The sequence below is a fragment of the Ochotona princeps genome, chromosome 6 (assembly GCF_030435755.1).
Source record: "Ochotona princeps isolate mOchPri1 chromosome 6, mOchPri1.hap1, whole genome shotgun sequence".
In the NCBI taxonomy this organism is placed as follows: Eukaryota; Metazoa; Chordata; class Mammalia; order Lagomorpha; family Ochotonidae; genus Ochotona; species Ochotona princeps.
The window spans coordinates 58460588-58488027 of NC_080837.1; the positions used below are offsets into that span (position 1 = coordinate 58460588).

A 27440-nucleotide genomic window follows, 5' to 3' on the forward strand; every position below is an offset into this window, starting at 1 on the left:
TGCTGTTGTGATAAGCCAGTGGGTTTTAGGATTCAGAAGGGGAAAAGGCAGAAGAAGCAGGGGTGTTTACATCTTCTCTCTGTGTTACCCCTGTAGAGTGGTTAACCAGTCCTGACATTACTCTGTGGTGCTTGAGCTTGGGCTATTGCTGCTCATTTCTGATTTAACAAAAGCTTAATATACTTACATGTAGTTAAATTTTATTTGTAAAATATGGTGCTTATAGCTAATAACAGTATATTGTATTCTTGAAAATTGCCAGTTTTTTCACCACACATAAAACTGAGAGTATGTGAACTAATGTATATCAGGTGGTTTAGCCATCCTAGTATATATATCTTACATATATATTAAAAACCATGTAAACATTTACTGTATGTGTTTCAAAATAACCTATTGTACATGATAAATGTACACTAGTTTTATTTTTGAGATGAATATCTGTATCTATTGAAAGGGATAATAAGAGTTTTAAATTTTGTATTAAATTTTAGATATTTATTTATTATTTGAAAGACAGAGTTACAGAGATTGAGAGGGAGAGACAGAGAGCGAGATCTTCCATCTGCTGGTTCATTGCCCAAATGGCTGTAACCACCAGAACTGAAGTGATCCAAAGCGAGGAGCTTGCTCCGGGTCCCCACATAGGTGCAGGAACCCAGGCAGTTGGCCCATATTTTGCTGCTTTCCAAGGCACATTAGCAGGGAACAGGATTGTAAGTGGAATAAGTGAAGTAAGTGGATCAGAAGTAGAGCACACATGTGTGACACTGTCACCATAGGTGAAGGCTGAGGGTATTGTGTCACAGCTCAACCCCCAATTTTTTTTAAAATACATTGAAAAAATTTATTAGGAAAATTTGTAGTGTGTAGAAACCTCCTGGAATTTAGCATGTCTCCCTAGCTGTATGTTATCATGACCACAGGGTCTTTTAAGAGAACTTTACATTGGCATCTATCTGTCAGGTTTTGCTCCATATCTGTATCCTTGCAACTTTGAGGTACTTTGTTCTCTTGTTTAAAGGAACAGTGTCCAGGGCAGGTAGTTTGCACAGCGGTAGTGTTGCTTAGGGAACGTGCATACTGTATTGGAGAACCTGACTTGAAGTCTAGGCTCTTCTCTTGCTCCAGCTTACTGAGAACGGGCCCCCCTGGAAGCTTCTGGCTAATGTGTATTCTGGGGGGCAACAGGTGATGGTTTGGGTCTTTGGGATCCTTCAACTCCCATGGAAAACCTGCATTGAATTTCTGGCTCATAAGTTGACCACAGCTGTTGCGTTCATTTGGGGGAGTGAGTCTGCAACAGGGAGCTTTGCTTCTTTCTCTGCCTCTCAAGTAAATAAAATAAACAATTTTAAAAATAAAAGGGATAGTGTGAATACGAAGTTTTTTTCTTTTGAGGAATTAGCTGCCACAATTCTTTCCTATGGAAGAATTTGTTAGAATTGCTGAGGAAATCCCAAGTATTTAAAAATGCCACATGAAATGTTTTGATCATAATGTTGATTGGGAAATGTGAATAATTACATGTCGTAAGTGAAAAGCAAGCTTTGCTAAAGGTCACTTGTTAACGTTTACTGCAAAATTAGTACACAGAATTGCCAGGTGTGCTTTGGACGTGATAATGTATTTCTCCACTAGATGGAGCTGTGTGCTAATGACACTGCTGTGACAGACAAGTGCTTGTATCAGATTACACTTAAATAAAGCAGTATTTTACACTTGATCTTAGCCAAAAGGCCGAGAAGCGATTAAAGCAGTATTTTGATATTAAATAATCGTGTGATGATAGGTAAAAAGTTATATTTTAACTTTAATGTTTATACAAGATTTTATTTGCACATCATCTGTGGAGGCTGATGCTTATAAATCTGTATTGTGGAAAAAATAAATTATAAGAAAAAGAATAATAAGTTTCTATTTCTATATCTTTATATTCCCATCAGTACCCTAGTGACACAGAATTTGTTTTAAATTTCAGGGTACAGTAGAAGTAATCTGAAATGGCTACCCCCAATGCATTCATTGCCCCTCAAATTAAAATTTGTGTCACTTTGGAATAGACTTACTGTTGTTGCCTACTGGATACCAAATACTCAAGGTGGTTGATTGGTCACCTACATGAAGAGTGTTTGGAAAGTTCATGGAAAATGCATATTATATCTCTTTAATAAATAAATCTCTTTAAAAAGAATGCATATTATTGAACTCTATTCATAGATTTCAAAAATGTGTGGCAAAATAAACATTGTTCAACTTACTTTTTCCAGAAAATATTTGCAGATCACCCTGTGGATACTTCTGCTCCTACATCAGTTGATTTATGCACTTGGCAAATCTCACTTGTGTTTATTTCCAAACCTGTTTATACAAGTTTGAACTGTGTTCATAATTATATATTTTATATAGTTAGTTCAAAATCAACTAATGGAAATATTGTGAAAATGATCCTTCCTTTGGAAACTAAAGACAATGTTTTAGAACACTCAATGAAAGTGGATTTCTAAATAAAAATATTATCCAAACAGGCGTAGGTGAGAACACTGTGAAAAAAGAAACCAAAAGGGTTTCACCATTGAGTTTGGGCAGAAAGGACTTGAAATTCCATGGCTTCTGTGCACAAGTTGATTTTATTTAACAGTGTGACTAGAAATATGCAAGCTCTACATGTAAAAGCTGTGACTGAGTAATAAATCAACAAAAGTTTACTTTAAAATACTGCATATTCTTGGGGCCTGGTGCAGTAGCCTAGCAGCTAACGACCTTGTCTTGCATATACCAGGATCCCATATGGGCACCGGTTCTAATCTTGGTGGCCCCACTTCCCATCCAGCTCCCTGCTTGTGGCCTGGGAAAGCAGTCCAGGATGACCCAAAACTTTGGGACCCTGCATCCGTGTGGGAGACTTGGAGAAGTCTATGGGCTCCTGGCTTCAGATCAGCTCAGCTCCAGCCATTGCGGCTGCTTGGGGAGTGAGTCAATGGAAAGAAGATCTTGCTCTCTGTCTCTCCTCCTCTGTATATCTGACTTTCCAATAAAAATAAAACAAATCTTAAAAAAAATACTGAATGTTTTGAATGCATTCTAAGTTTTAAGCATGTAGTTACATGGTTAGTAGTTTTAAAATTATTTTCTTTAATATTACTATCTAATTTTATATACTCATGTTAACTATTATTTAGAGGACATCTGTGTTAATAGAATATAAAATATATCAATATTAAATTACATAAAATTTTCTGAGTAAGTAGAAGAAAATAAATTAGTTTATTATAATCTCAAAATACATAGTGTAGCTTTTGTAGTCTTGATTTTGATTAACAATAATGGTTTTTATCATTCTATGTTTTTGGATTTTATAATCTGTGGTGTTTTAACTGAAGCTCTTGAAGTTTGGCCCTTATGTCTCCTGACTTGTTCTGGGGAACTTCAGGTTCAAGAGTATACTCCTTTCTAATAGCAGCTTCTCCTTTTTCACTTTAGTCCTAGACATAAAATGTGATATTTTCAAGAGGAAGATTTTTTTTTTCGTGCAATACGGGAAGAACACTAATAAAGTCAGAAGGTCTAGGTTTTTGTCCCAGAATCTTGGTCCCAAAACAATAAATATTTGCTGAATAAAGAAGTGAATGAATGGCTCTGCTACTTAATAGTGGTGGGGTGGTAGCCTAATCAATTTACCTCTCATAGTGCCTTATCTCTTCAGTGAGATTTTATTAATTCAATACACTTTTAAGAAAGAATTATAAGTCTGACACACCAGTGAAAGATATAAGGCTTCTTCAGGATAATCGCACTGTTTCATTGGGAAGGACAGATAGGTCTATAATATGAAGTGTGCAAGTGTTCCAGTTAGAGGTATGGGCAGGTAGAGCTGATCAGAGATGAGTGAGTAATCATGTAAATACCCTGTAAGCATCCATCAGACAGCTGTTTGCTGCTGGTGCAAGGGATGATATGTGATGTTACATTTAAATTTTTTTTTGTTTAGAATTTATTTGAAATCAGAGTTACAGAGGAAAGAAATGACAGGAGAGGGAGGGAGAGAGAGATCTATCTCCATCTGCTGGTCCACTCTTCAAATGGCCACAACAGGTGGAAATGAGATGACCTGAAGTCAGGAACCAGGAGTCCTTCGGGTCTTTCGTGTGAGTGCAAGGGCCCGAGGGCTTAAGTCGTCTTCCCTACTTTACCAGACCATAGCCAAGGAGCTGGATCAAAAGTAGAACAGTGGGACATGAACCAGTGCCCTTATAGGATGCAGGCACCCCAGGTGAAGGCTGAACTTACTATACCACAGCACTGACTCTTATTATTATTATTATTATTATGATGATACAGTTCCAAAGGCTCTGAGATTTCCCTAACCCCATCCCCAATCCTTCCCACCAGAACACTGAAATCCCCTATATTATTACAATAGTATAATTCTTCATAAACAGTCATATGACCATCATTGTAGGCATGGACAATGGCAGAGAGTCCAACATGCTATTGTCAAGATAAATTTAACAGTTTCATTGGGAGTCCATCTTTGGTCTGGAAGTACAGATGCATTGTATCCTCACATCCGGAAAAGACAGTCTCCATTACACAGTTACTATACATCCCGTTAAATGAAAAGCCACTCCCCCCCCCAAAAAAAAACAATAGGAATAAAAACAGAAATTTACAACACCATAAAGTTAAATGACATACTACTGAATGAATTTTTTATGAAGCGATAGTTTAAAATACTAGTTTTCAGACCTGACATATTAGCCTAATGGCTAATCCTCATCTTGCAATTGCTGGGATCCCGTATGGGTGCTGGTTCATGTCCTGGCTGCTCCATTTCCCATCCAGTTCCCTGTTTGAGACCTGGAAAAACAGTAGAAGTTGGTCCAAAACTTTGGATCCTGCACCTGCATGGGAGATGTAAAAGAGGCTCTTGGCTCCTGGCTTCAGATCAGCTCAGCTCCAGCCGTTGTGGCCACTTGGGGAGTTAACCAACAGACAGATCTTTCTCTGTGTTTCTCTCTCTGTAAATCTGTCTTTCCAATAAAAACATTTTTTTGGAATAAAAAAAGCTTAAAATACTTATTTTATCTCATTTCGAATTTCTGTGAAAGATTTTTTAAAATATACGTCAAGTTTCTGTAAATCCTGTTTTCACTATTCAAACAAAATTAGTAATCACATTTATGGGTTTAAAATAGAATTTTCAGTAAAGTATATGCATTGTTTTTAAATAGTGTGTAGTAAATATTGTCAAGGAATGTTTAAATTTCCACACAATGAATGGTGACATTTAGAAATTAGTTAACTGACATTCTTCTTTTAATTTATTCCAGTGGTGTTTTACCGTCACTGATTGTTTACCCACTCACTCTGTTCCTGAGTCTTAACTGGCTTGTTTGCGTTTAATATGAACAGAACAGATTTTGTACAATTCTTAGTTTTCAAGTTCATGGCCATAGTAAATCTTACTTCCTTCCCCACAAGCACACTGTAGTTCCCTATTATTAACATTTTTTATTTGTATGATACTGTTTTGGTTTGGATAATTGTTTGAGTGTCCCCCTAAAGACCTATATGAAACTTAATCACAAAATATTTTATTAATGGATTAAATAAGAGATAAAAATGGATCCACTTGTGATTGTGGGTAGGCTTTGGCTGATAATTGGACTAGATTGCATTATGGGAATTGATCCTCATGGTCAAGTCATGATGACTTTATAAAGAAAATCCACACATGTGTGTGTGCTCGTAATTCCTCACCATGTGACATTTCTCTGCTGTTCTCCTGCCTTGCCAAATGTCTGAGCTAGTGGAGCTGCCTAGTCTTGCACTGTGAATCTACAGAACCGAACCAACATAGCCTTCCACTCTTAAAAACTCCTCTTTCAACTATATTAAGAAAACCTATGACGGGAGGTTAGTTGTAACTGAAAGAAAAGCTATGACGGTTACATTAGTTGTAACTGATAAGCCAATACTGTTATGTTATTGGCTAAAATCCATTTATATTAGGGTTCATGCTTAGGGTTGAATATTCTATGGCTTTTTGGCAAATGCTAATGAATGCATATAGAAATAGACTCAAAAGGGGACAAAACTCATTTTTTTTTCCCAGAACCTGCTCCTTTGGCAGTCGCAATAATTCACTGGTTGTAAGTACTTTTAAAAAATGTGTTTAGTTGAAAGAGAGGGCAAGATAGATTAGACTACATAGATGCATAGTATCTCTTTGGTTTGCTGGTTTGCTCACCAAATACTCTCAACAGCAGAGGCTCAGTCGAGCTGAAGGCAGGAGCCAGGAACTCTGTCAGGACTCCCGGTTGGGTGGTAAAGACTCAAGATGTGCACCATCACTTACTGCCTGCCAAGGCTTACATTAGTGGAAGTTGGGTCAGAAGTGGATGCGGGACCTGAACCCAAGCATTCTGATAGGGGACACAGGAATCTCAGACAATGGTTTAGTTTGTTGAGCTACAGCACTTGCCCCTCTACATATTTCTTGAAAGGACCCCTCCTAACTATACATGGGAGATTGAATTTTCAACACCTGAACCTTAGGGGAGAAGTTCAGGCCATGGTAACATATTTTTAAGATTTCTGGAGCTTGTTTGCATAATTTCCCACTGCAGAAGATTTCTTTGTAGACTTCCCTGTAAACATGAGTTTGAGGAGTGAATTTATTTCTTTAGTATTATGCACACTTTGCTTCTCTGCTATTTTTACGGTAAGTGCTGTGTGGGAGAATCTTCGGGTGGATTTTTCTTTGGACTATCTTCTGATTTTAGAGGGCCAGTAATAATAGCAGCTCAGTTGGTTCTCTGTGCCTTGGTTTCTCTTGATAAATCAGATTTCCTGTGGAACAGATGTGGAGAGATGATGATGTGAGGGCTGTTGGAGGGATTCTATCAACAGCAGCATATGTGAAGGATGAGAGAGACGGATTGGATAGGGGGAAATGTTAGCCCACAGTCCTGCTGGATGTAAGACTTTGGATCATCATTAGAAAGCTAAGATGGTCTTTTAGTGTTGCCTTTAGGTGAAGAGTTGGCGTTTATGCCATCACATTGGGTGCAGACCGTTCTAAGGAAACAGGCATAATCCTGAGTGAGGGTCCTGGCTTGGAGGGCTCCTTCTGGCAATGATTTAGACGAAGACTGTCGGCAGCCACACGTTGAGCAGCTAGGGAGGTTATATCCTTGGTCTTCAAAGAACTGGGCTGTGCACAACACCATCCACTGTGATTTCCACTTTTTCTTACATTAGCTTCTTATTCAACCTATAATTTCTTAACTTTTTTTCAGATCAGAGATTATTTTATTTCCTTATATTTCATCCAGTCTTCTTGTTGATGTTTATGGGAGGTTTTATCTGAATAATGTTGTTTGACTTATGACTGGGAATAATTTAAATTAACCTTTTACTTTAACAGGTTTAATTGGTGCCACTTTACCTCCAATCATTAATTCTGCTTAAATTTGTTTATATTTTTCCTCCAAGATTTATTTATTTATTTTAAGGAGAGAGAGAGAAAGAAAGGAAGGAAGCAAGGAAGGAAGGAAGGAAAGAAAAAAGAAAGAAAAGAAAGAAAAGAAAGAAAGAAAGAAAAGAAAGAAAGAAAGAAAATAATAGATATCAATGCATTTTCCAACCACTGGTTTGCTCCGTAAATGGCTGCAATGATCATGGCAGGGCCAAACTAATGCCAGGAGCCTGGAACTCCCTCTGGGTCTCTGGAAGCTAACAGTGCCCTTACCAGGCCCGTTCCCAGGCCCATCATTTGCTTGCTAGGACGTACTGCACTCCATCCTGTCATGACTCGTACCCGGGTACAGCACTTGCCAGGAGGGACCGTGGGAACTCGCCTGCTAGGCTGGAACTCCGCTGCACATTTGGCATGTAAACTTTGCTTTGCTTTTATTTCTTTATGTATTTGTACCTAATGTATTCTGTCTTTAAGTGTACAGTGTTATGAATGTGTATAATGGATGTACATAATGCTTAGAACATAAACAGGAACATAAATCAGGAAATTACTGATTAAGGAGTTTTAAGGAGCTGATAAATTTTATGGATCCAAGTTCTGAGGAGTTCTGCACAAAGTCAGCATTATCTCTGGTACACCCTTAGGAGGTGAAAACCAAGTTACGGTTTATAAATCAATTTAACTCTTTCCATCATACTGTACTACTTGTCCCTTATTCATATCATATCACATATTTTCAATCACTTTTAATAATATTCACAGTATTTTATATAAAAGGAGAAATACACTAGTATTCTTATAATTAATAGGATTTGAGCCCTGCTATAACGATCTCTTCACAACTCTTTTAATATACTCTTACCTCCTTGTTCTTTTTTGTTTATCAGCAGATGCTGGTGGTTTTTGTTTGTTTTTATTTAAAGTTCAGAAAGGCTGTTATTCACATCTGTCGTTTTTCTAAAGCCAGATTCAGTTCTTTTTGGGGGTTAACTTTTCCATAGATTTCGTGTCTCTTGGGAACTTATCAGCCTTACGGAATATTTTCCAACTCAGGACCTCAAGTGAACTTGATTTCCTTTTAATTATATTAGTAAGGCTGTTGTTAAATCATACTAACAGGAGAATTAAAATCTGGCCGGTTTAAAATTTTCAGAGTTTTATAATGATCAAAATATTGACTAGTCATTTGTGAATGAAGTACATTTTCTGCACTGTAGTTACTATTTAATCAACTTAGTGAGGCGTTCACTTTTCCCCAGGTGTAACTGTTTCTAGACTTTTGATCGTGACCAGTCTTCTGGAAGACAGCACCCTCTAGTGTCTCCATTTGGAGTAAAAAGTTTATTTCATCATGCTTAAATACCATTTAGGACACCACTTGAACTTTGCTTAGTAATCCAAGTGTCTGTTGAGGCTTTCCAGTTCTTGGGTTACCAGGACCAGTATTGATGTAGCCACCACAAACACTGGCAACTGTATCTTTGGCATCAGTGCAATTTAAATATCATACAAGCAAATAAAATTTTTGTCTGAATAAACAGACACATGCATTTCCTTTTCAAATATAGTTTGTGTATGCTACAATGCCTACTTCCTGCAATAGCCATTTTCTGAAATCCAGAGGCAAATTTCTGACTGATCTGTAGCTACTGTTCACACATTCATTCCTTTGGAGACCACCATCATCTCATAGGTGTTACCCATAATGGTGTCTTTTGTACATTCATGTTCTTTATATCTAAAGGATCAAAAAAGACCTACTACTTTTTTTTTAACAGCCACAATAGTTTATTTACAATTTAACTCTTTATAGGATATTTACAAGACAACGAATTTTACACATCAGAAATGGTAGCAAAAGTATGAATTACAACACAGACAACAATATGAAATGGGCATAAAACAAAGCTGAAGTAGACAGACAAGCAATTTTTTTTAATTTATTAACACTAGCTTAAACTTTGTTAAAGAAACAAAGGACTGTGTTTTAGGAGAACGCAGGGCTTTCAGTTGAAGACTGGATTTCACAGTGTTGTATCCCATGTAGGGAAAAATAAGACAAATTTTCCCCTCACACACTAACACACTGTAATTTGCTCTTACTTTGCTCCAACCTCCTCAACAGACCTCAACAATATTCAAAATCAAAGCAGAACTGATCTAGACGAGGGGACACTAAAACAAGAGGTCCTTAGGGGGATGCAGAACCAAGGAAACAGAATCCACGTAAGTCTGGCCAGATAGCACCTCATGGATTCCTGTCAGCCTAGCTCAAGTACAGTATTAGCAAATTAGGTTTTTTTTTTTTTGCAATATAAATATTCTCATCATGAATGATTTGCATTTAAAAACATGGTGCCAGCTCATGTTGGAGTTGAGAAAAGATGTAAGTGACTTACAGGAGCTGAGCCATTGTTAAATCAAGTGGCCTGCTGACACTTTGAGAGAGAATTGTAAGAGTCGTGTCATCTGCAATCCATATTGAAATTTCCATCAGTAGATTCCAAGTTGGTGAACTGGTCCATTTCAGCACACTGCTTCTGAATTTATTCCTCCAACACACTGTTCCATATGATGATTCTTTTATCAGTGAGTTCTGCTGAGAGACCTTCTCTTTATATGAATGATTTTTCACAGCATGCAAGGCATGATATTTCTTGTCTCAGCATTGTTTAATGACCTTTGATAGCAGGAACAGTTTCTACCAATGGCCAATGCAAATTCCTTATAGTTTTTAAAAAGGGCTATACAGAACTCTTACATGAGACAAAAATCCAGTCTCTGCTGATATTTTGTAAAAGTCTGCCTAGGTATAGAAATTCGTTTCTCTCAAAGGTTCCTGTTTTCCTTCATATCAACAGTAAAGATAATTGTAAAATAAAATTTCTGGCAGTTCAACATGTTGTAAATGTCTTCTCATAGTATGTTCCTAGCCTTTACATTCTCAGAGTGGCATTTTTTTTTTTTTGAGGAGCAGAAAAATCTTGATATCAGTCTATTTTGTCTTCTATAATTAGTCTTTTACACAAAATTTTAAAATAAAATCATCCTTGTTTTCTTCTAGAAGATTGGCACTTTTGGTAGATTTTATTTTTAAATGTATGCTTTAGGATGTAATTTTTGAGTGTGACATAAAATAAAAGTTATGGGAGAAGCTGGTTTTAAAAATGTATTTAATGAAATAATAAGGGAAAATTTCCCTAATTTAGAGAAAAAATTGGGAAGCAGCATCCAGGAGGGGCGCAGAACTCCCAACAGACTTGACCAAAAGCGATCTTCTCCATGACACATGATAATCAAGCTCTCTTCAGTCGAACATAAGGAAAAGATCCTTAAATGTGCACATGAAGGAGATCAACTGACATATAAAGGAATGCCTATTAAACTCACAGGAGACCTCTCACAGGAAACTCTGTAGGCCAGAAGAGAATGGAGCGACATATTCCAGATTTTAAAAGCAAAAAATTGTTGGCCACTGTTCAGTCAGGATGCCTCTACCATGATGACTGTTGCTAATCCTAATCATCTCACCAGCGCCCCACCTGTAAACACTATAGTCAGATTAAGTTTCTTTCCTCCCTTTTAGTATCTCAAAATGAGCATTAAATTGCAACATTTGAACCCTCGGGAGAGATCCTACAGTCCTCAAGGAAAGGGAAAAATGCATAGCAGAGAGCTTATTACCTCCATTACTTACTGAAAAGACCTGTTTTCCTTACTGAAGGGCAGGGAACCATTTATCATGTCACTAACTGTATGCTCATACTTGTCTGCTTCTGGACTCTGTTCCATTGGTTTATTTCTGTATCTGCACTACTGTTCATTAAACTGCTTAACTACTATGGATTTCTAAAGATAAAGGCATGTAGACTGACTGAAAAGGAAGAAGTAAAATGTCTTTGTTGGTAGATGATGTGATCTTGTATGTTAACATCCTATTATTTTTGTAATAAAATGAGCAGAATTTTAAACTAAATTTAGTCTGGTTGTAAGAGTCATACACCAGGAGCCAGTGTTGTGTCATAGTGAGTTAACTTCCATGTGTGATACTGGCGAACAATATTAGAGTGCAAGTTTAAGTACTGGCTGCCCCAGCTCTGATCCAGCTTCCTGCTAATGTTCCTGGGAAGACAATGGAACATGGTCCAAGTACTTTGGTACCTGCCACTTTTTTGTCTGTGTCATTGTGCCTTTCTAAATAGATAAATCTTTTTTTAAAAAGCTTCAAGACCAGTACACAAAGACTAACTGCATTTCTTTATGTGACAAAGAACATTTAGAAAAAGAAAATAAAACAATTACATCTGTAATCACATCCAAAAACCTGTAATACTTAGGCATAAATGTTTATGAAACATTTGCAAGACATTTATACTGAAAACTGTAAAACATTGCTGAGAGAAATTAAAGTATGTATAAATTGTGAAATTGGATGACTCAGTATGGTTAATCTTGTAATCGTTTCTTAATTATTTCATCTATAAAAGTTCTGATATGCTATAATAAAAGCTTATAAGCTGATTTCAGCACTTATATGGAAATATAACTATATTGCTCTATTAGCTAGGTTATTTTTAAGTACTCTCTGATGACGACACAATTATGAAGTCATCTAATGATCCATGGATCTGAGAATGTACCTGGATCAGTTAGGACACATAATCAAATGATTATGCAGATTAAATTCACAATGAGATACAGCCATATACATAAGAGAATTTCTACAATTAAGATGATTGTCCAAACCAAATTTTAGTGAAGATGTAGATTGTTTACAAGTTCGTACATGGTTAGTAAAATTCATAATAGGTTAGTAAAATGGAAACAATTTGACAATTTCTTGTATAGTTGATACAAGCTAGCAGTTCCTCTGTTTATCTAAGATAATTGAAAACATGTATCTGCAAAAAGACTTGTATTAGAACATGCGTTACTGTTTTATTCATAATAGCCAACAACTTAGAAACAAAGTAGATATAAACAGGTAAATTAATAAGTAAATTCAACATATTTATACAGTGCTGTGGAATACAAACAGTGTGAATGAGTCTCACAAATTTTGTATTGAACCAGTGTAAGGGTTGGGGTTCAGTTGATGTGGAAAGCTTCTTGGCCATGTTAAATCATCACTTAAAACAATAAGCCAAAATGAGTTAACAGGTGAAACTATAATTATTTACCAAGATACTGTACATCAGAGGCTAATCTGGAGAAAGTGCTGACTCTGAATTAATTTTTTTCCTTGGAATAATACACTAAGTTGCTAATCAGGTGGATCAGTTCATCTCACTGCTGAAGGAGTCCCAAGGAGAGCAGGGACATGGAAGGAGAAGGGAGAAGAGCAAATTGCAGCCTTAAAGCAGGGAACCCACCTTTTCCTCAACATCCTCACCCTGTAGAGTGCCACAAAAAAACAAATCTCCTACCCTGAGAGATTTGGTTTGTGACTCCACTATACCCTACAATGCCAGTAACAATAGCTTTTAAATTTCCCACTGGAGCCTGCCAGGTAGATATCAGGAAGAACCTAGCTTATTCCACTTCTCAGGACTCATGCCCTCCAGAGCGGTCTCCTGTATACCTTGTAGTCACTCTACAGGACTGGAGCAGGGTTCAGTTCACAACCCGTAGTCCTAGGACTAGGGGTGTTGGTGTTGCAAGCCACCGCATCAGTTGCACTAGAAATAGCTGAGAAAAAGCCCATCCAGATCAAACAGTCCTAGAGCCACAGCAATCTGCGGCCCAGCATCATTCATACTTTCCAATGGGACAAGGGACAGCCGTAGTTGTCTCCCTCAGTACCAGGAACAAGAATTTGATTGGCACCCAACATTTTGTGGACAAATGATAACATGTTGAAAAATCTACATTCATCTCAAAGCTGCACTTCAGTCGCTATGAACTGCAGCAAACTACAACGCTGTGTCACCCAAAGACAAAATTGACATTGATTATCACAAAATAAATCACTCAAAGACTACACTGCTGGATTCACATAGGATCAAAACCAAGTGATACCCTGTCCAGCTAAATCATAAATACTTGTCCAGTAAAAACCTCAATTAAAAGAAAGGATGGGGCTGGTGTGAGAGCGCAAGGGCTAACTCACCTTGCAAATGCCAGGATCCTACGTGAGCACTAGTTCATGTCTTGGCTGCTCCACTTCCTACCCAGCTCCCTGCTTGTGGCCTGCGAAAGCAGTAGAGGACGGCCCGACACCTTGGGACCATTTACCTGCATGAAAGACCTGAAACTGCCTGGCTCTTGGCTTTGGATCTGGTCAGCTCTGGCTGTGGTGGCAGTTGGGGAGTGAACTAGTGGATAGAAGATCTTTCTCTCTGTCTATCCTCCTCTCTGTAGAAATAAAATAAAATAAAAATACATCTTTACAAGAAAAAAAAGAAATATTTATACCATATGTGTAGAAATCAGTGTTAGGGACACCAGAGACATGAAGATGCATGTTTGCATGATGCCTCCAAGAACAAAATAGTTCTTCAGAATTAGATCTGGAAAGAAGGAAATTTATGATATTGAAAGATATAGAATTCAAAGTAATGGTTGTAAGGAAGCTCAATGAGATACAAGAGAAAACAGATTTAAAAAATGAATGAATCACCTGAAAGAAAACATTACTAAGGAGGTAGAGCTCACTACAAAGAACCAGAGATTTTGGATATGAAATTTCAACAAATGAAATTTCAAAAAATACGATTGAGAGCTTTAACAGCAGAAGAGACCAAGTGAAGGAATGAATTTCTGGCCTGAGGACTAAATTTTTAAGACTTTTGAAATAGCCTAACCAGACAAAAATAAAAACAAAAAGTTTTATGAAATTAACAAAGTCTACACAAAGTATGGTATTAAATGACAAAATGTTGCTATTAAGTGTTCCCAACAGTGAAGAAAAGGAAAAAGGAATTGAGAACCTGGTAAGTGAAACAATAGTTGAAAATGTCCCAAGGTGACTCAACCCAAAATGATCTCAAAAGCATATTGTAGTAAATTGTTCAAAGTTATGAAAAAGAAAATTCTTCCTAAAGACAGTAAAAGCATCAAGTTACATGTAAAGGAAAACCCGTTAGATTAATATCACACTTTTCAATGGAAACAATACAGATTAAAAGGGAATGCGATGATAGATTCAAGGTCTTAAAAAAAACTTCCAACTAAGTTATTATATCCATTGAAGCTATCCTTTAAAGGTGAAGAAAAATAAGATATTTTTCTGATCAGCAAATACTGAGAGAATTCATCACAAGATCAACCTTGCAAGAAATTATGAAGGGCTTCGTGCATTAGAAATAAGCATCATGATGCCTCAAATTCACTAACAGAAGAGGTAGAATCACTATCAGTGAACAAAACAACAAGTCTTAGTTCTTAACTATCAATACTAGACCCTGAATATAGATGGATCAAATTTTCCACCCTTAAGACCTAGATGGGCTTAAAAAAATATCAAGATCCTGCTGTATGCATACAAGAAACTCACTTTGCAAACAAGGCTGCATATAAGAGATTGAAAGTGAAAGGCTGGGAAAAGATATACCAGGAAAATGGAAGCCAGAACTAACCAGTACTAGTGATCTTGAAATCAACTAAAATAGATTTTAAATAAAAAGTCGAAAAGAAATGTAGAACAACATTATATTTTGATAAAGCTTTTAATGAAGTATGAAATGTAACAGTTATAAATATGTGCACACCCAACCCAGGATCATCCAGAATACACCAATACTGTTAAACCTGAAGGGAGAGGTAGTCTGCAATACAATAATTGCAGGTGACTTCAGCCCCTCAATCCATCAATGAACAGATCGTTCAGATGGGAAACTAGTAAAGAAAGTCAAGCTGGAAACATCCTAATGCCTGGCTTCAAAGAATACTACAAAGCATGGTACTGGCATAAAAACTGATCATAGACCAATAAACAGAAGAGTCAGTCTAGAAATTAATCCTGTGCATATAACATTTGATTTTTTTGCCCAAACTGTTCAGACTATACAGTGGAGTAGGATGAATCTCTTTAACAAATGGTTCTGCCTCAGTTCCAATTTAGCTCCTTGCTAATGCAGAAGATATCCCAAACACCTGGGTGGGAGACTTTTTTGGAGTCGGAAGTTTCTGGCTTTGTCTTGGCCTGTACCTGGACATTGGAACCTTGTGGGGAGTCAATCAGTGAAGCGGTATACTAGAATGGAAGATCTCTGTCTTCCTTCTTTTCTCTAACTCTTTCAAACAAATCTTCAAAAATTATTTTTATTTTACATTAACTGTGGTCTATCTGATATAGGATCATATTATGCAGTTTTTATTAAAAATATTAATGATTCTAAAGAAATTAGACATACTTTTGTAGTTTCTCAGGCAAATGAATGGTTGTGATTGTAAATTTCTTGACATTGGGTAAAATAGAAATAAAAGCCTAATGTTGTTAAAATAGTAGATTTTAAAAATTATCTTCTTTTTAACCAAAAGGTTAAATATCACATGTTTGCCTTAATTTAAGATGATATGATGTTATGTATAACATGTTATGTATGTTATGTGTTGTGTATAAACTAAAATTGAAATGTCAATGAGGTGGTCACAGAAGGTGGTTAAGAACTTGCATTTACTTTTAACATATTGGTTACTCATTACTATGTCAATTAATTCCGTAATGATGTAAATTTTTGCTGATGGTATGTTGGAGCTTTTAATTGATCGGGATGATACTCTGCTGGCTCTGTCTTCAGACCAGAGAGGGTATACCTAAGAAGCCATTGAACTTGACTGGACAATAAGATGCTGGACTCTATGTTTGGTATATGCTTGCAATGGGGGAATCTCAACTGAACTTGAACTGTGGTTATGCAAAAAGGTGGAGGAATCCACCATGGTGGGATGGTTTGGTGAGGGGTGGGGAGAATCCAAGTACCTATGAAACTGTGTCACATAATACAATGTAATTAATGAATTAAAAATAATAAATAAATTTAAAAAATAAAAAAAAATTTATCTTTTTAAAAATTTACTTATGTATTTATAGTTGAATTTTATTATGCTGATGTTTTTCTATTTTGTTTTTAATTTTATGGTACAATTTCATAGGTTAATTATCTTCTACAATCTGAAATGTTCTTTTAGAAAATGAAACACTTGGTTTGCAAGTAGACTTTTGTTGGGAATTATAGCAATTTTGGTAAATTTTATAAATATTGTATCATAAAACTCTTTCAAAGTGTCCAAAACTCAGATTGCAACTGTTAGTGTATTTCCTATAATAAATATGCCTGTATATATTGCTATTTCATGATTTACAGAAACTATAGATAATTATTACATGTATTTGTTGATATTTCATCATTATTAAGTTACAGAAATTCTAGATAATAAATCGCTTTTATTCAGTTTGAGAAAATCATTTAATAGATAATATAATCATGTATATGATGAATAAAGGAATTTGATTGTATTTCACTTTATTTTAGAAAGACATTATTTGATAGTTGTTTTGATTTCAAGTAGCTGCTCATAACAGTTGTCAGTATAGGTTGACTTAATCTGCTCTAAATGCTTTTTTTGCCTTTAGTTTGCCAAGAGCTTCGATTGGTGGGGTAGAAAATGTAAACCTTTGTGTGAAGAAGTATGCTATTGCTTTAGAACGTGGCACTCACTTAGATCTTAAAAAAGCAGGATGTTTGCTCGCTGGGAAAGTGATTCTATAAAATGACTTTGTTTTTATATTCTGTTCTGTGCTAGATTAAGTGATTCAGTTTGGCTTAGCCTAAGGCAAAAGTTTCAGGATACTGTAGAAAATTCTGGTATATTATTAGACATATGAAAATAATAATAGTTTTAAAAGTTTGCTTAAAAAATCAGCAGTCAGTGCAATGTCATATCCATTCTCACTGTCATTAACAAATGACATTGAAGACTATTGCAGTGTTTGATACAGAATATTGTTTTGTCCCCAGATGTTGAAATATGAAACCCATGTATTTGAAACTTCAAATATTTATTTGGTATCTTAATATGTTGTCCTTTCATGTTAACAGTTCATGGAAAATGAATGTTATGAAAAATTATGTATAGCTTTAAAATTTTTTGCACCAAAATAAATTTATCTTTTAATTTCATTTTCATGAACTTTTTGTGTATATACACATACACACAAGATTTATTATAAAAAAGTGGCCTCTTCAGCACCTGTCAGCAAGAGGTGGGACTGGAACAGGCTGGGATGAGCCAGGCTGTAGCACCTGCTGGTGAATACCAGGACTGGGAGAGGACCATGACAAATTGGGCCGCAGCACCCACCAGCGTGCATGCAAGACCCAGGTTGGAAGTGGGCCTGTAAGTGAAACTTCTGGAACTCCCCCTGCTGGGCAGCTGTTTCCACTGATGCGGGTGAGATCTGAGACTGGGGCAGACCAGGCTGGTCTAGGCTGCCACACCTGCTCATGTATGAGGGCAAAAATTTGTATGAACTGGCTGAGCTAGCCCACTGCACCCACTTGCCAGTGCTAGAACTGGCTGAGACTCATGTCCGACTGGATGGCAGTACCACTTGTCAAGCACAACATCCAGGGCTGGGAGCAGACCTGGCAGGGGAACTGTGGGCTCTCACCTGCTAGACTGCAGTCCCTGCTGGCAAGTATAACAGCCAGGACTGTAGGTGAGCCAGGCTGAGCAAGGCTGCAGCACCCATCAGCATATGTGTCGACTGGGTCTGGAGATGTGTTAGGCTTAACTAAATTGGCAGCACCCATGGATGTACAAGAGAGTCAGATGAGATGCAGTATGGGCTGGGGTGGGATGGGCTAGGCTGCAGCACATGCCATCTGAGGGGCTGGCCAGGGCTGGGGCAGACCTGGTGGGAGTTATTTGGGATCACCCTGTCTAGGCCACAGGTGCACTGGTATGCCTAAAGGCTGGGCCTGTGATGGGCAGGGCTGTGGGCCAGGCTGGGCTGGGCTGGGCTGGGTTAGACTGAAGCACCCATCAGTTCATGTAAAAGATGAGGCTGGGGGTGAAACTGACCAGGCAACTACAGCCACTAGCATGTGTGTTAGCTGGTATAGCTGGTACAGGTGATGGATCAAACCTGATGAGGTTCAAGGTCAACTCAGGCAAGGTTTCTTGGGGGACTCCCCAACTGAACTACTGTACTCAAACCCTGGCCACAGTGAAAATCACATTGTATGTGGTCTGACTCTGGAGTATCTGTATCAGGACAGAACCTCCTCAGTTGCTGATGCCTGTGCAGGGAACAGCATGAACAGATGCACATGAGGGCACTATGGCTATCTCATCTAAGCCAGTGGAGGACACACAGTGCTTTGTGAGAGGATGGAAGACAGAATGGGTTGTTCAGCCCTGCTGGACAAGCTTTGCAGCAAGTATCTGGGATGCACTAAGGTAGACTTAGTGAGCCAACAAATTTTCTCAGCTCTGGTGCAACAAAGCTGATAATGTCTCAGAACTAATAAAAACCATTCTAGTAACATCCTTCTCCCTACATCAGGGTCTCTAAGGCATCATTAAATGACTGTCCCCTAACCCTGGGTACTGATGTAGTTTGACGGCAAGGAGTGTCCCTTCCCCCTCCTTTTCTGCAGACACTGGAGAAAAAAGAAAAAAACGGAAACACTTGTTCCACCCACCTTCCCCCATACCTTGACCTTTACCCACTAAATAGAGGCCCCATATGAGCACGTGTCCCTTTCAACTATGTGAAACATTAAAAATAAAATGAAATAAAAAGAATTGGTCTAGGTGATTAGACAGGCTGACAAGTCCCAAGATCCACAATGGCGAGCAGGCTACATAGAGAGCTACGGTGTAGTACCACCATGGAGGCCTGAGACCAAGAGAGTGGTGTGGCTTAAGTCAGAAGGCTAGCAGCTTTGGGTCCACAGCAGTTGTTGTGTTAGGATCTGAGCCAGGAAACATGTTGTCGTAGTTCCCTGTTGGTTCTATAGGACAGTCTTTTCTTCTTTCCAGGATCCCAACCCCCTGACTGGCGCAGTCAATTTTATTTATTTATTGTACTGATGCAAATGTTACTCTAATCCAGGAATACCCATGCAGACACCTGGAGTAACCAGATGTCTGGTTACTAATGGTCCAGTCAGGTTGACATATGAAATTAACTGTTATAACAACTTTCAATGATGGAAAGTAATTGTTTTTAAATAGCAATTTCTTCATCTCTAACAAGATAACAAAAGAGAACTATCTGGGTTACTGTGGAATAATTTGTTTTCATTCATTTTTTAAAACTTTAGACAACCTAACATTATCGTAAATAGCCCTTAACTAAAATGGCAAGTGTTTTTTTTTCTTAAAGATTGATTGTTTTTATTTGAAATGCAGATTTACAGAGAGAACAGAGACAGCGAGAAATTCGTATTTCCCAGTTCATTCTCCAAGTGGCTGCAACAGCTAGAGCTGGACCACTGCAAGCTAGGAGATTGGAGCTTCCAGGTGTCCCAGCAATATAATTTTGGCTGGAGCCATGCACGGTCTTTGATGTTTTGAGGGTCGGATTCGTTAGAGAAGAAACGTCCACGAGCCATTCCAGTACATATAAACTTAAATGTTTATTAAACATCAAGCACAAAAGAATGGCGAAAAGTAAATGTAGGGAAGCGAGAGCAAAGATTCTCAAGCATACCATATATCACGGGAGTGAAGGGGAGAACTCAGCACATCATCCCCTTCGACATCACGGGGTTGTTTCAGTCGTTCTCTGGAACTGTGACAGCCTCCCAGGAGAGAGGAGAGAGCTCTCCTACTGCATGGCTGAGGGGTTTTAGGCTAATTCAGACAAAGGTGGCTTAATGCCCAAAGTTTACATACCTCAGCTGGCAGTGTGACCTCGCCCGGGTCCCGGCCAAGGAGCCGGGCGGGGATGTGCGCCACTGTCTTATCTTTTTCTCAAAACATACAGACTTTGTTCTCCTCCTGGCACTGGCCAGGTGCCTGAAGAATAGGCCTGCCAGCACATACAGGATGAATTTAGGGTCATGTCCGAAGCCTACCCCAAGCCTTCTAAGAAAAACTCTACCTTTTACACCAGGTCTCCCACATAGCTGCTGTTTTTCCAAGCGCATTAGCAGGAAGTTGGATTAGAAGTTGAGCAGCTGGGCCCGCCAGCGTGGCCTAGCGGCTAAAGTCCTCACCTTGAACGCACCGGGATCCCATACGGGCGCCGGTTCTAATCCCGGCAGCTCCACTTCCCATCCAGCTCCCTGCTTGTGGCCTGGGAAAGCAGTTGAGGACGGCCCGATGCATTGGGACCCTGCACCCATGTGGGAGACCCGGAAGAGGTTCCAGGTTCCCAGCTTCGGATCGGCGCAGCACCGGCCCGTTGTGGCTCACTTGGGGAGTGAATCATTGGACAGAAGATCTTCCTCTCTGTCTCTCCTCCTCTGTGTATATCTGGCTGTAATAAGATGAATAAATCTTTTAAAAAAAAAAAAGAAGTTGAGCAGCTGGAACTTAAACCAATGACCATATAGGATGCTGGCACCAAAGGCCACAGCATAAGCTTCAAAAAATGTTGTTTTAAGAAGCATTTGAGTGATTCGCAGGAACTCTTTAATAGACATTGAACTTTTGTGTTCCAAAATTGTTTCCTTGTATTAGTTTATTTTGAAGTTTTAACTCTACTTAAACCAAGCAAGCAAGCATGCAAATAAGTATACTGTGAGTATGTAATCCAAGTGTACTTGTAGCAGGTTAGGCGATAATTTTTTGTTTGTTTTAGAAGGAGTCATAAAAATTACTTTTTCATACTCATTTTTATTATTTTAGTTGTAACATCTTCTGTGTTTTCTTATTAAATTCCAATGTTATCAATAAATACTTAATTATTAAGAGTGAAAGCATATGATAAAAATCAAATTAAACTTATAGACATAAAATGATACAGCAATATTTCCCTCATTTTCTCAACTCTCAGGTACATTCTTCAGACTACTGGTGATCATCATCTATGTGGAAAAAATACTAGGTTTCTTCAAGCATGAATGCATAGGTAAGTAAATTTTTATATTCTTTTCTGCCTCTGTTTTTATTTTGTCTGTGCTCTATGCATGCATTATTTTGACCAAGGGCATACCTATAAAGGAAATATATTTGTCTTATTCTTCATTTTTTACCTAACTCAGAACAATGTCTAGCTCCTACTGTGTAGGTACCTAAGTGTTTGTTGAAAGTTACCCAAATACAGTACATGGACATCTTTTGGATTTATGGCATTAACCATATATATTTTCTGTGTGGTGTAATCACGTTTCATTTTACCAGTTTTCAACTGATGGACATGTACATTCTGGTTTCCTGCTAATCATCTGTCTCCATCTGTCCATGCACCTGCCTGTTCATGAAATAGACACTGAGGAGTTATTGTACAGCAAACACTCTTTGATGGATACAGAGATTGAGAAGAAAATCAAGGGTCTTGTTTCTGTGTGCCTTCCATATACATCATTGACACAGATACATTAACAACAATGAAACCTCATGCCCACCCCTACCTCCACCCCCTGCCCTCCCCTCCCAAAAAAATTAGTGAAGACAGTAGTTTAAGAGGTGCATTGAGAAAAAATATTTGCATTACATAGGAAGGCCAGGCCAAGCTTTTGGATACTTGGGAATAAGGTCTAAATGATAAGTAAAAATGGTTGAAAGATCTGGAAAAGAATATTATAATGGAAAAACTGAGATAAGAATCAGCTTGGTGTTGTTCAAGGAACAGCAAGAATTCTAGTACAAATGGGAAGTATGAGTATTTGCCATTACAAACATGTACCACTACAATGGATTTCTTTGTTCAGAACTGTGTGGGGTCAAGTGGCACATGCATTTTTAATTTGGCAGCTGTGTTACAGGATCACTTTTGTCTCACATTCTGTCTCCTTGAACCTCTTGCTACTTTCTACAGCTCGGAATGATTTGAGTCTGGGCCTTGTTCAGGTTGGGAACATTGAGTGAAAGGGATTCTTTTTGGGAGAGAATGTATCAGAGGCCATGAATGTTTGAGAGACTTTTTTAGGAGATGAAACACCAGCAATAGAACATTGGCCTGTACTTTTTTTTTCTGATAAAATGTTTGGCTCTCAGATAACTGGTATAAGGAAACTATTTCAATGCAGAAATGATCAACATTTCTCTGCCTAGGTAATTAGGAATATTTTTCTAGTTAGAGTTAAATACATTGCAGTATTACAATGGATTCCTTGTTTGAAATTCTTTAGAATTTACATAAATTTTTAATCAAATTAAGAAGCTATGTAGGAAAAAAATTGCTATCAACCAGAGACAGCTAAAATCCTTTGCAGAATGTTTTAACTTCTTCCGAGTCCCAAGGCTTTGGGTCAACTTCAACTGCTTTCCCAGGCCACAAGCAGGGAGCTGCAAGGGAAGTGGAGCAGCTGGGATTAGAACCGGCGACCATGTAGGATCCCAGCGTGTGCTAGGCGAGTACTTTAGCTACTAGGGTATGGCACTGGGCCCCAGAATACTTTTTGTAGAGGAGTTAAGAAGAGCATTTTCTATTTATAAGTTTTTAAAAATCCTATGTACTGTTACTTTGGGAATATCCCATTTTTGAAATGTTTTTCTATTCAAAGGCATTAATTAATTTAAAGGGTAAATAATAATTTAGGCAAGAAATTAGGCAAACTAGGAATTTTAGACTGATCAAAGATAAATTTTCATTTAAGAAATGTTTTAATGCTGAGTACACGGGGAAAATCCAGTCACATTTGAGAGCACAGGGCTGTTTAAATTTTGAACCTTTGTCAGAAATGTTGCGATTCCTGTGTACTTAGAGAGAAGGGGATCTACAGTATGCCTTACTTTTGTTTTCCTCTAAACTCATCTCATCGTTTGAGAATTAAAATTAACTTGGAAAAATAAGGATAGGAATCTGTGATGAAGATGATTTTAACCAGCTGATATGTTATGCTCTGTTCCTTTTATTTAAAACATAGATGATTTTTTTTTGCAATTGAGCTTGTGAACAAATTTTAGTTGAAAATTGATTTTACTTTGCCTCAAATGTACTTATTTATTATAAAGAAATTAACACATTTTGTATGAATTGTTAGCATTTGTATTAAAAACTCTGATTTCTACTGTGAAATTATCCCTTAATTTTAATGTGACTATATAATTTTTAGTTCATAATGAATTCTTGATATCAAGTTTTTAAGGTAATGACAAGAATCAGTATTTCATCAGCCTTAGTCTTTTGTCCTGAAACAGAAAAGTGCAAAGATGTTGCATGTTTACAAAATCTACTTATGATGCAATATGTAGATATGTAAGTTTTATTTGAATCATTAAAACATCTAATTTTTTTGCTGAAGAATATGCAAATGCACCATTAAATCTGTTTTTTAAGATTTTTCCAGTTTAATGTCTGAATCCAAATTCATAAAGAGTTGGAAAAATGAGATGTCTGAGCTATAGGATTCACAGGGATTTCATGTGAAGCCTATTTAATCAGGATAACACTGTTATTAATATTCATAGTGTCAGCTGGAACACAAATGACAGACTATGGAGCCTAAAAATTTTACTTGGTGAATTTATTAAAAGTAGCTTAAAAAATTAATGGAATTTAAGTAAAGTTGGTGAATATGAAAATCTTGTTAGCAGGAAAAAAATTCTCTATTCAACTTTCTTTAAGACCATTTTGCATTGATGTCTTTTGACAGATTTCATTGGTACTTAAAGAGAAAAGATGCATGAATGGTCATTTAAGAGGATTTAAATACATTGGCACATTAATTTTTACATGAATAATAAGTACTTTCCAAAAGCAATTAACTTACAGTGTACAAGATATGAATTGAAAAATAAGACTCTGACATCAAGGGCAAAGCAAATGTGCTGTACATTTTAAACTTAGTGACAGGACGTTTTAATATTTTGATTTATTTTATAGTTTGCACAGGATCAGACTTAGAAAATGGTTATTTTAATGCATTTGAAAGCGAATTAGAAAGACTTTAATTTCATGTTCTGTTCCCCCCAATTACTGGTATAGTTATAAGCATTATCTTATGCGAGTATCATTTGCATTTATTGAAGAAGTAAACATTTGTTGTTAATTACATTATTATGTTTAATTCTGCAGAAAAGACAGTACTGACTAGGTTTGGTGCTACAAACACATTTTTAACAGCCATATTGAGTATAGCTTAAAATATAATAAATAAACTTCTAAAAGTTTAATATGAGAAGTTAAGAATAGTCTGAATAATACACCAGCAAACTTTTGTCCTTAAGTTTTTTCCTAAGTTTATGAAAACTCAAGAATGTCTTAGATAAGGACAATATACATTTTAGTTTGAGTGAATTTGCTACTCTTTGTTTCAAAATGTGCTTATTAAGACAATTAATACCAATGTTCTGTTTTTACTATTAAAATTTTAAATGTTATTTTTTACTTTCACATGAAGTCACAATTAGTCTTTGTTTTGAATATTTCATGCAACATTTTCTACTTATGAAGGCATAATTACCAATAATATTCCAGTTATGCTTTCTCATTGAGAAAACATAAGCATGATCAGTACTCCAGATGTTTATTGCAAGTTTAATTTGAAACCTGTCAATGTTAGAAAAGAATTTTTTATTTCATTGAGAGGATGTTTTGGGAATCAAGCTTAGAGCTTAATTGGGGGAAAAAAAAAACCTCTACCCCTCTTAATTTATTAATCATACATTAATAGAAATTGTTATAACATACATATATTTTGATTTTTGATATAAGGGATAAAATACAATTGAATATTGGCCATTATTGTTTTGTGCAGTGTTTTTTCAAACTTAGGTTTTATTGTTATTTTTTAAATTTGTGACTCTGAGATATTCACTTACTTGCCAGCAGAGGGCAGCAATTTACTGTGTCAGGCTCATAAAAGAATTTGCCCTGTTAGACTGTCAATGTTTCTTGTAATTACTCCCAGTATATTTGTTGCTTGCTTATGAATTAACTTGCATTTATGGAACTAAATCATTCCAATCATTTAATTACACCTGAGGAGCTGAACTATAATTGCTTGCTTCCAACTAGGATCTGATATGGCTTGAGCAGTATTAATTTGGTGTTTACTTTTCTGAGTGCTAAAAGCATTAAAATGATTGTGCAATGGGATTACATTTTACTAATTGCTGGCATTCATTAGCTGGGTAAATTATGAGGAAGAGTGACTGTATATTGCAGAGGGATAAAATTATGGTTTTAAATAGTATATTACTAAGCACATTAAGACCTGTAAGACATGTTTTAAAATACTCCAGAGGTTATTAAAGACTGTATTTTCTACATGTCTTGCTATATGAATCTCTTATTAAAATACTGCAATTATTATTAACCTTTTTGGGCAATATGTAGGGAAATGGCTTCATTGACTGGAACATATTTCTTTGATATTAATAACTTCCTATATTTTCAGCTAATCCAAAAGTAAATGAGGAACTTAGAAAAAGACTGCCAACTCCAGATCAACATATTTAGAGAAAATTGGAAAGGGAGCAGCTTACTACAGCTTTATTTGAGGACTTTTTAAAGAATACAGGGCTCTAGCTGTGAGGTAAATCTAATTTTATTATCCTTAAAAACATGCAAAAAATACTTATATAGTATTTGTCATGTTTACTATTGAAACAAATGTGAGAGAAATACCAATAGTTCCACAAATTTATGTTTCTTTATGTATTTTTAAAAAGGAAAATAATGTTAATTTACCTTTACCCACATTGAGTGTTTGCCATAAATATGCCCATGCTAAATTAAGGTGAAAGTTTTGAAATTTTTGGTGTAAAATTTATGGCAAATATAGTAAAATATTTATTTTTTTTAAATGTGTGATGTTATAGTTAAAGAAAACTTAAATAAATTAAGTGGTTCTCAAACTGAATAAGCATGAATTAACTATGGTTGCTAAAATGTAAGTGTCACAAATAGCTTCAGTGAGAAAGATTTCATTTCATCTGTTGTAATACTATTACTTGTTCCTTTATAAATCCTTTTAAAAAAATATTTGTCCTGTAAATTCTCTGTAAAACAAAGGTAAGGCTTAGGTGTGTTTTGACATTGTTTTAAGTTTATTTAACTAGAGTTGGCTTTATTTTAGCTTCAAATCTTGGAGTAAAAATCAAAGACCTTGCCAGAGCAAACAAGAACAGAAGTACAAATGGAGGACTGGTCAGAAGGTAAGAACTTTCAGGTATTAATGCCAACCCCCAGTTGTTGTGCTAGTTCAAGGTACTGAATGAAGTGTGTTTATGCTAACATATATTAGACAGAAGCAGGCAAGCAGATGCAGAGACACAGAGAGACTCACATAAAATAGACACAAAGAGAATGAGGCATGCAGAAAAGAGACATCAAAAGAGGAAGAAGAAAAAAGACATACAAGAAAAAAGAAAGGGACACACCTACAGACAAGAGACAGAGAGAGGACAGAGTGATGGTGAGGCAGACAGGTGCAGAGGCACACTCAGAGAAAAGGGAGATGGTTGTGAGAGACATAGGATGCAGGCATGCAGGGACACAGGGAAAGAAACCAGAGACAGACAGACACACACACACACACACCCCAGAAAAACACAGGAAAGAAGGAAGGAGAGAATGAAAAGTAGACGCATGCGTGGAGACAGAGGAAAAGGATGTAGATGAGAAGACACACACACTAAAATACACTGAGATCAGTGTGGAGGCAAGCATACAGGCACTGCATGCATGAGACACACTAGGATAGACAGAGATCAGCAGTAGCCAGATGGAGAATGAGCTGGTGGAGACAGAGGATGGGACTGTGAGAAACAGACGTGACAGGAAAGACACCGGCAAGAAAATACTCACAGATGTGCGTGGGTGGAAAGACAGCCTCCAAGGCAAAGAGTGGCATAAGAAAATCCAATTTGAAAGGCGGTCTTGCAG

At 36.9% G+C, this 27440-nt stretch overlaps 1 protein-coding gene across 2 annotated transcripts in view; it reads left to right on the forward strand.

Moving 5' to 3' along the window:
- MIPOL1 (mirror-image polydactyly 1) overlaps positions 1-27440 on the forward strand; it is a 267009-nt gene that overhangs the window by 9575 nt on the left and 229994 nt on the right. For both annotated transcript variants that reach the window (XM_058666357.1, XM_004584777.3), the window contains exons 2-4: positions 21441-21515; positions 25951-26088; positions 26632-26710. Coding sequence is in view for 1 of the 2 variants with exons in the window: in XM_004584777.3 (XP_004584834.3) it covers positions 26692-26710 (19 nt within the window). In the remaining variant the exon portion in view is untranslated. The remainder of the gene's footprint in view (positions 1-21440; positions 21516-25950; positions 26089-26631; positions 26711-27440) is intronic.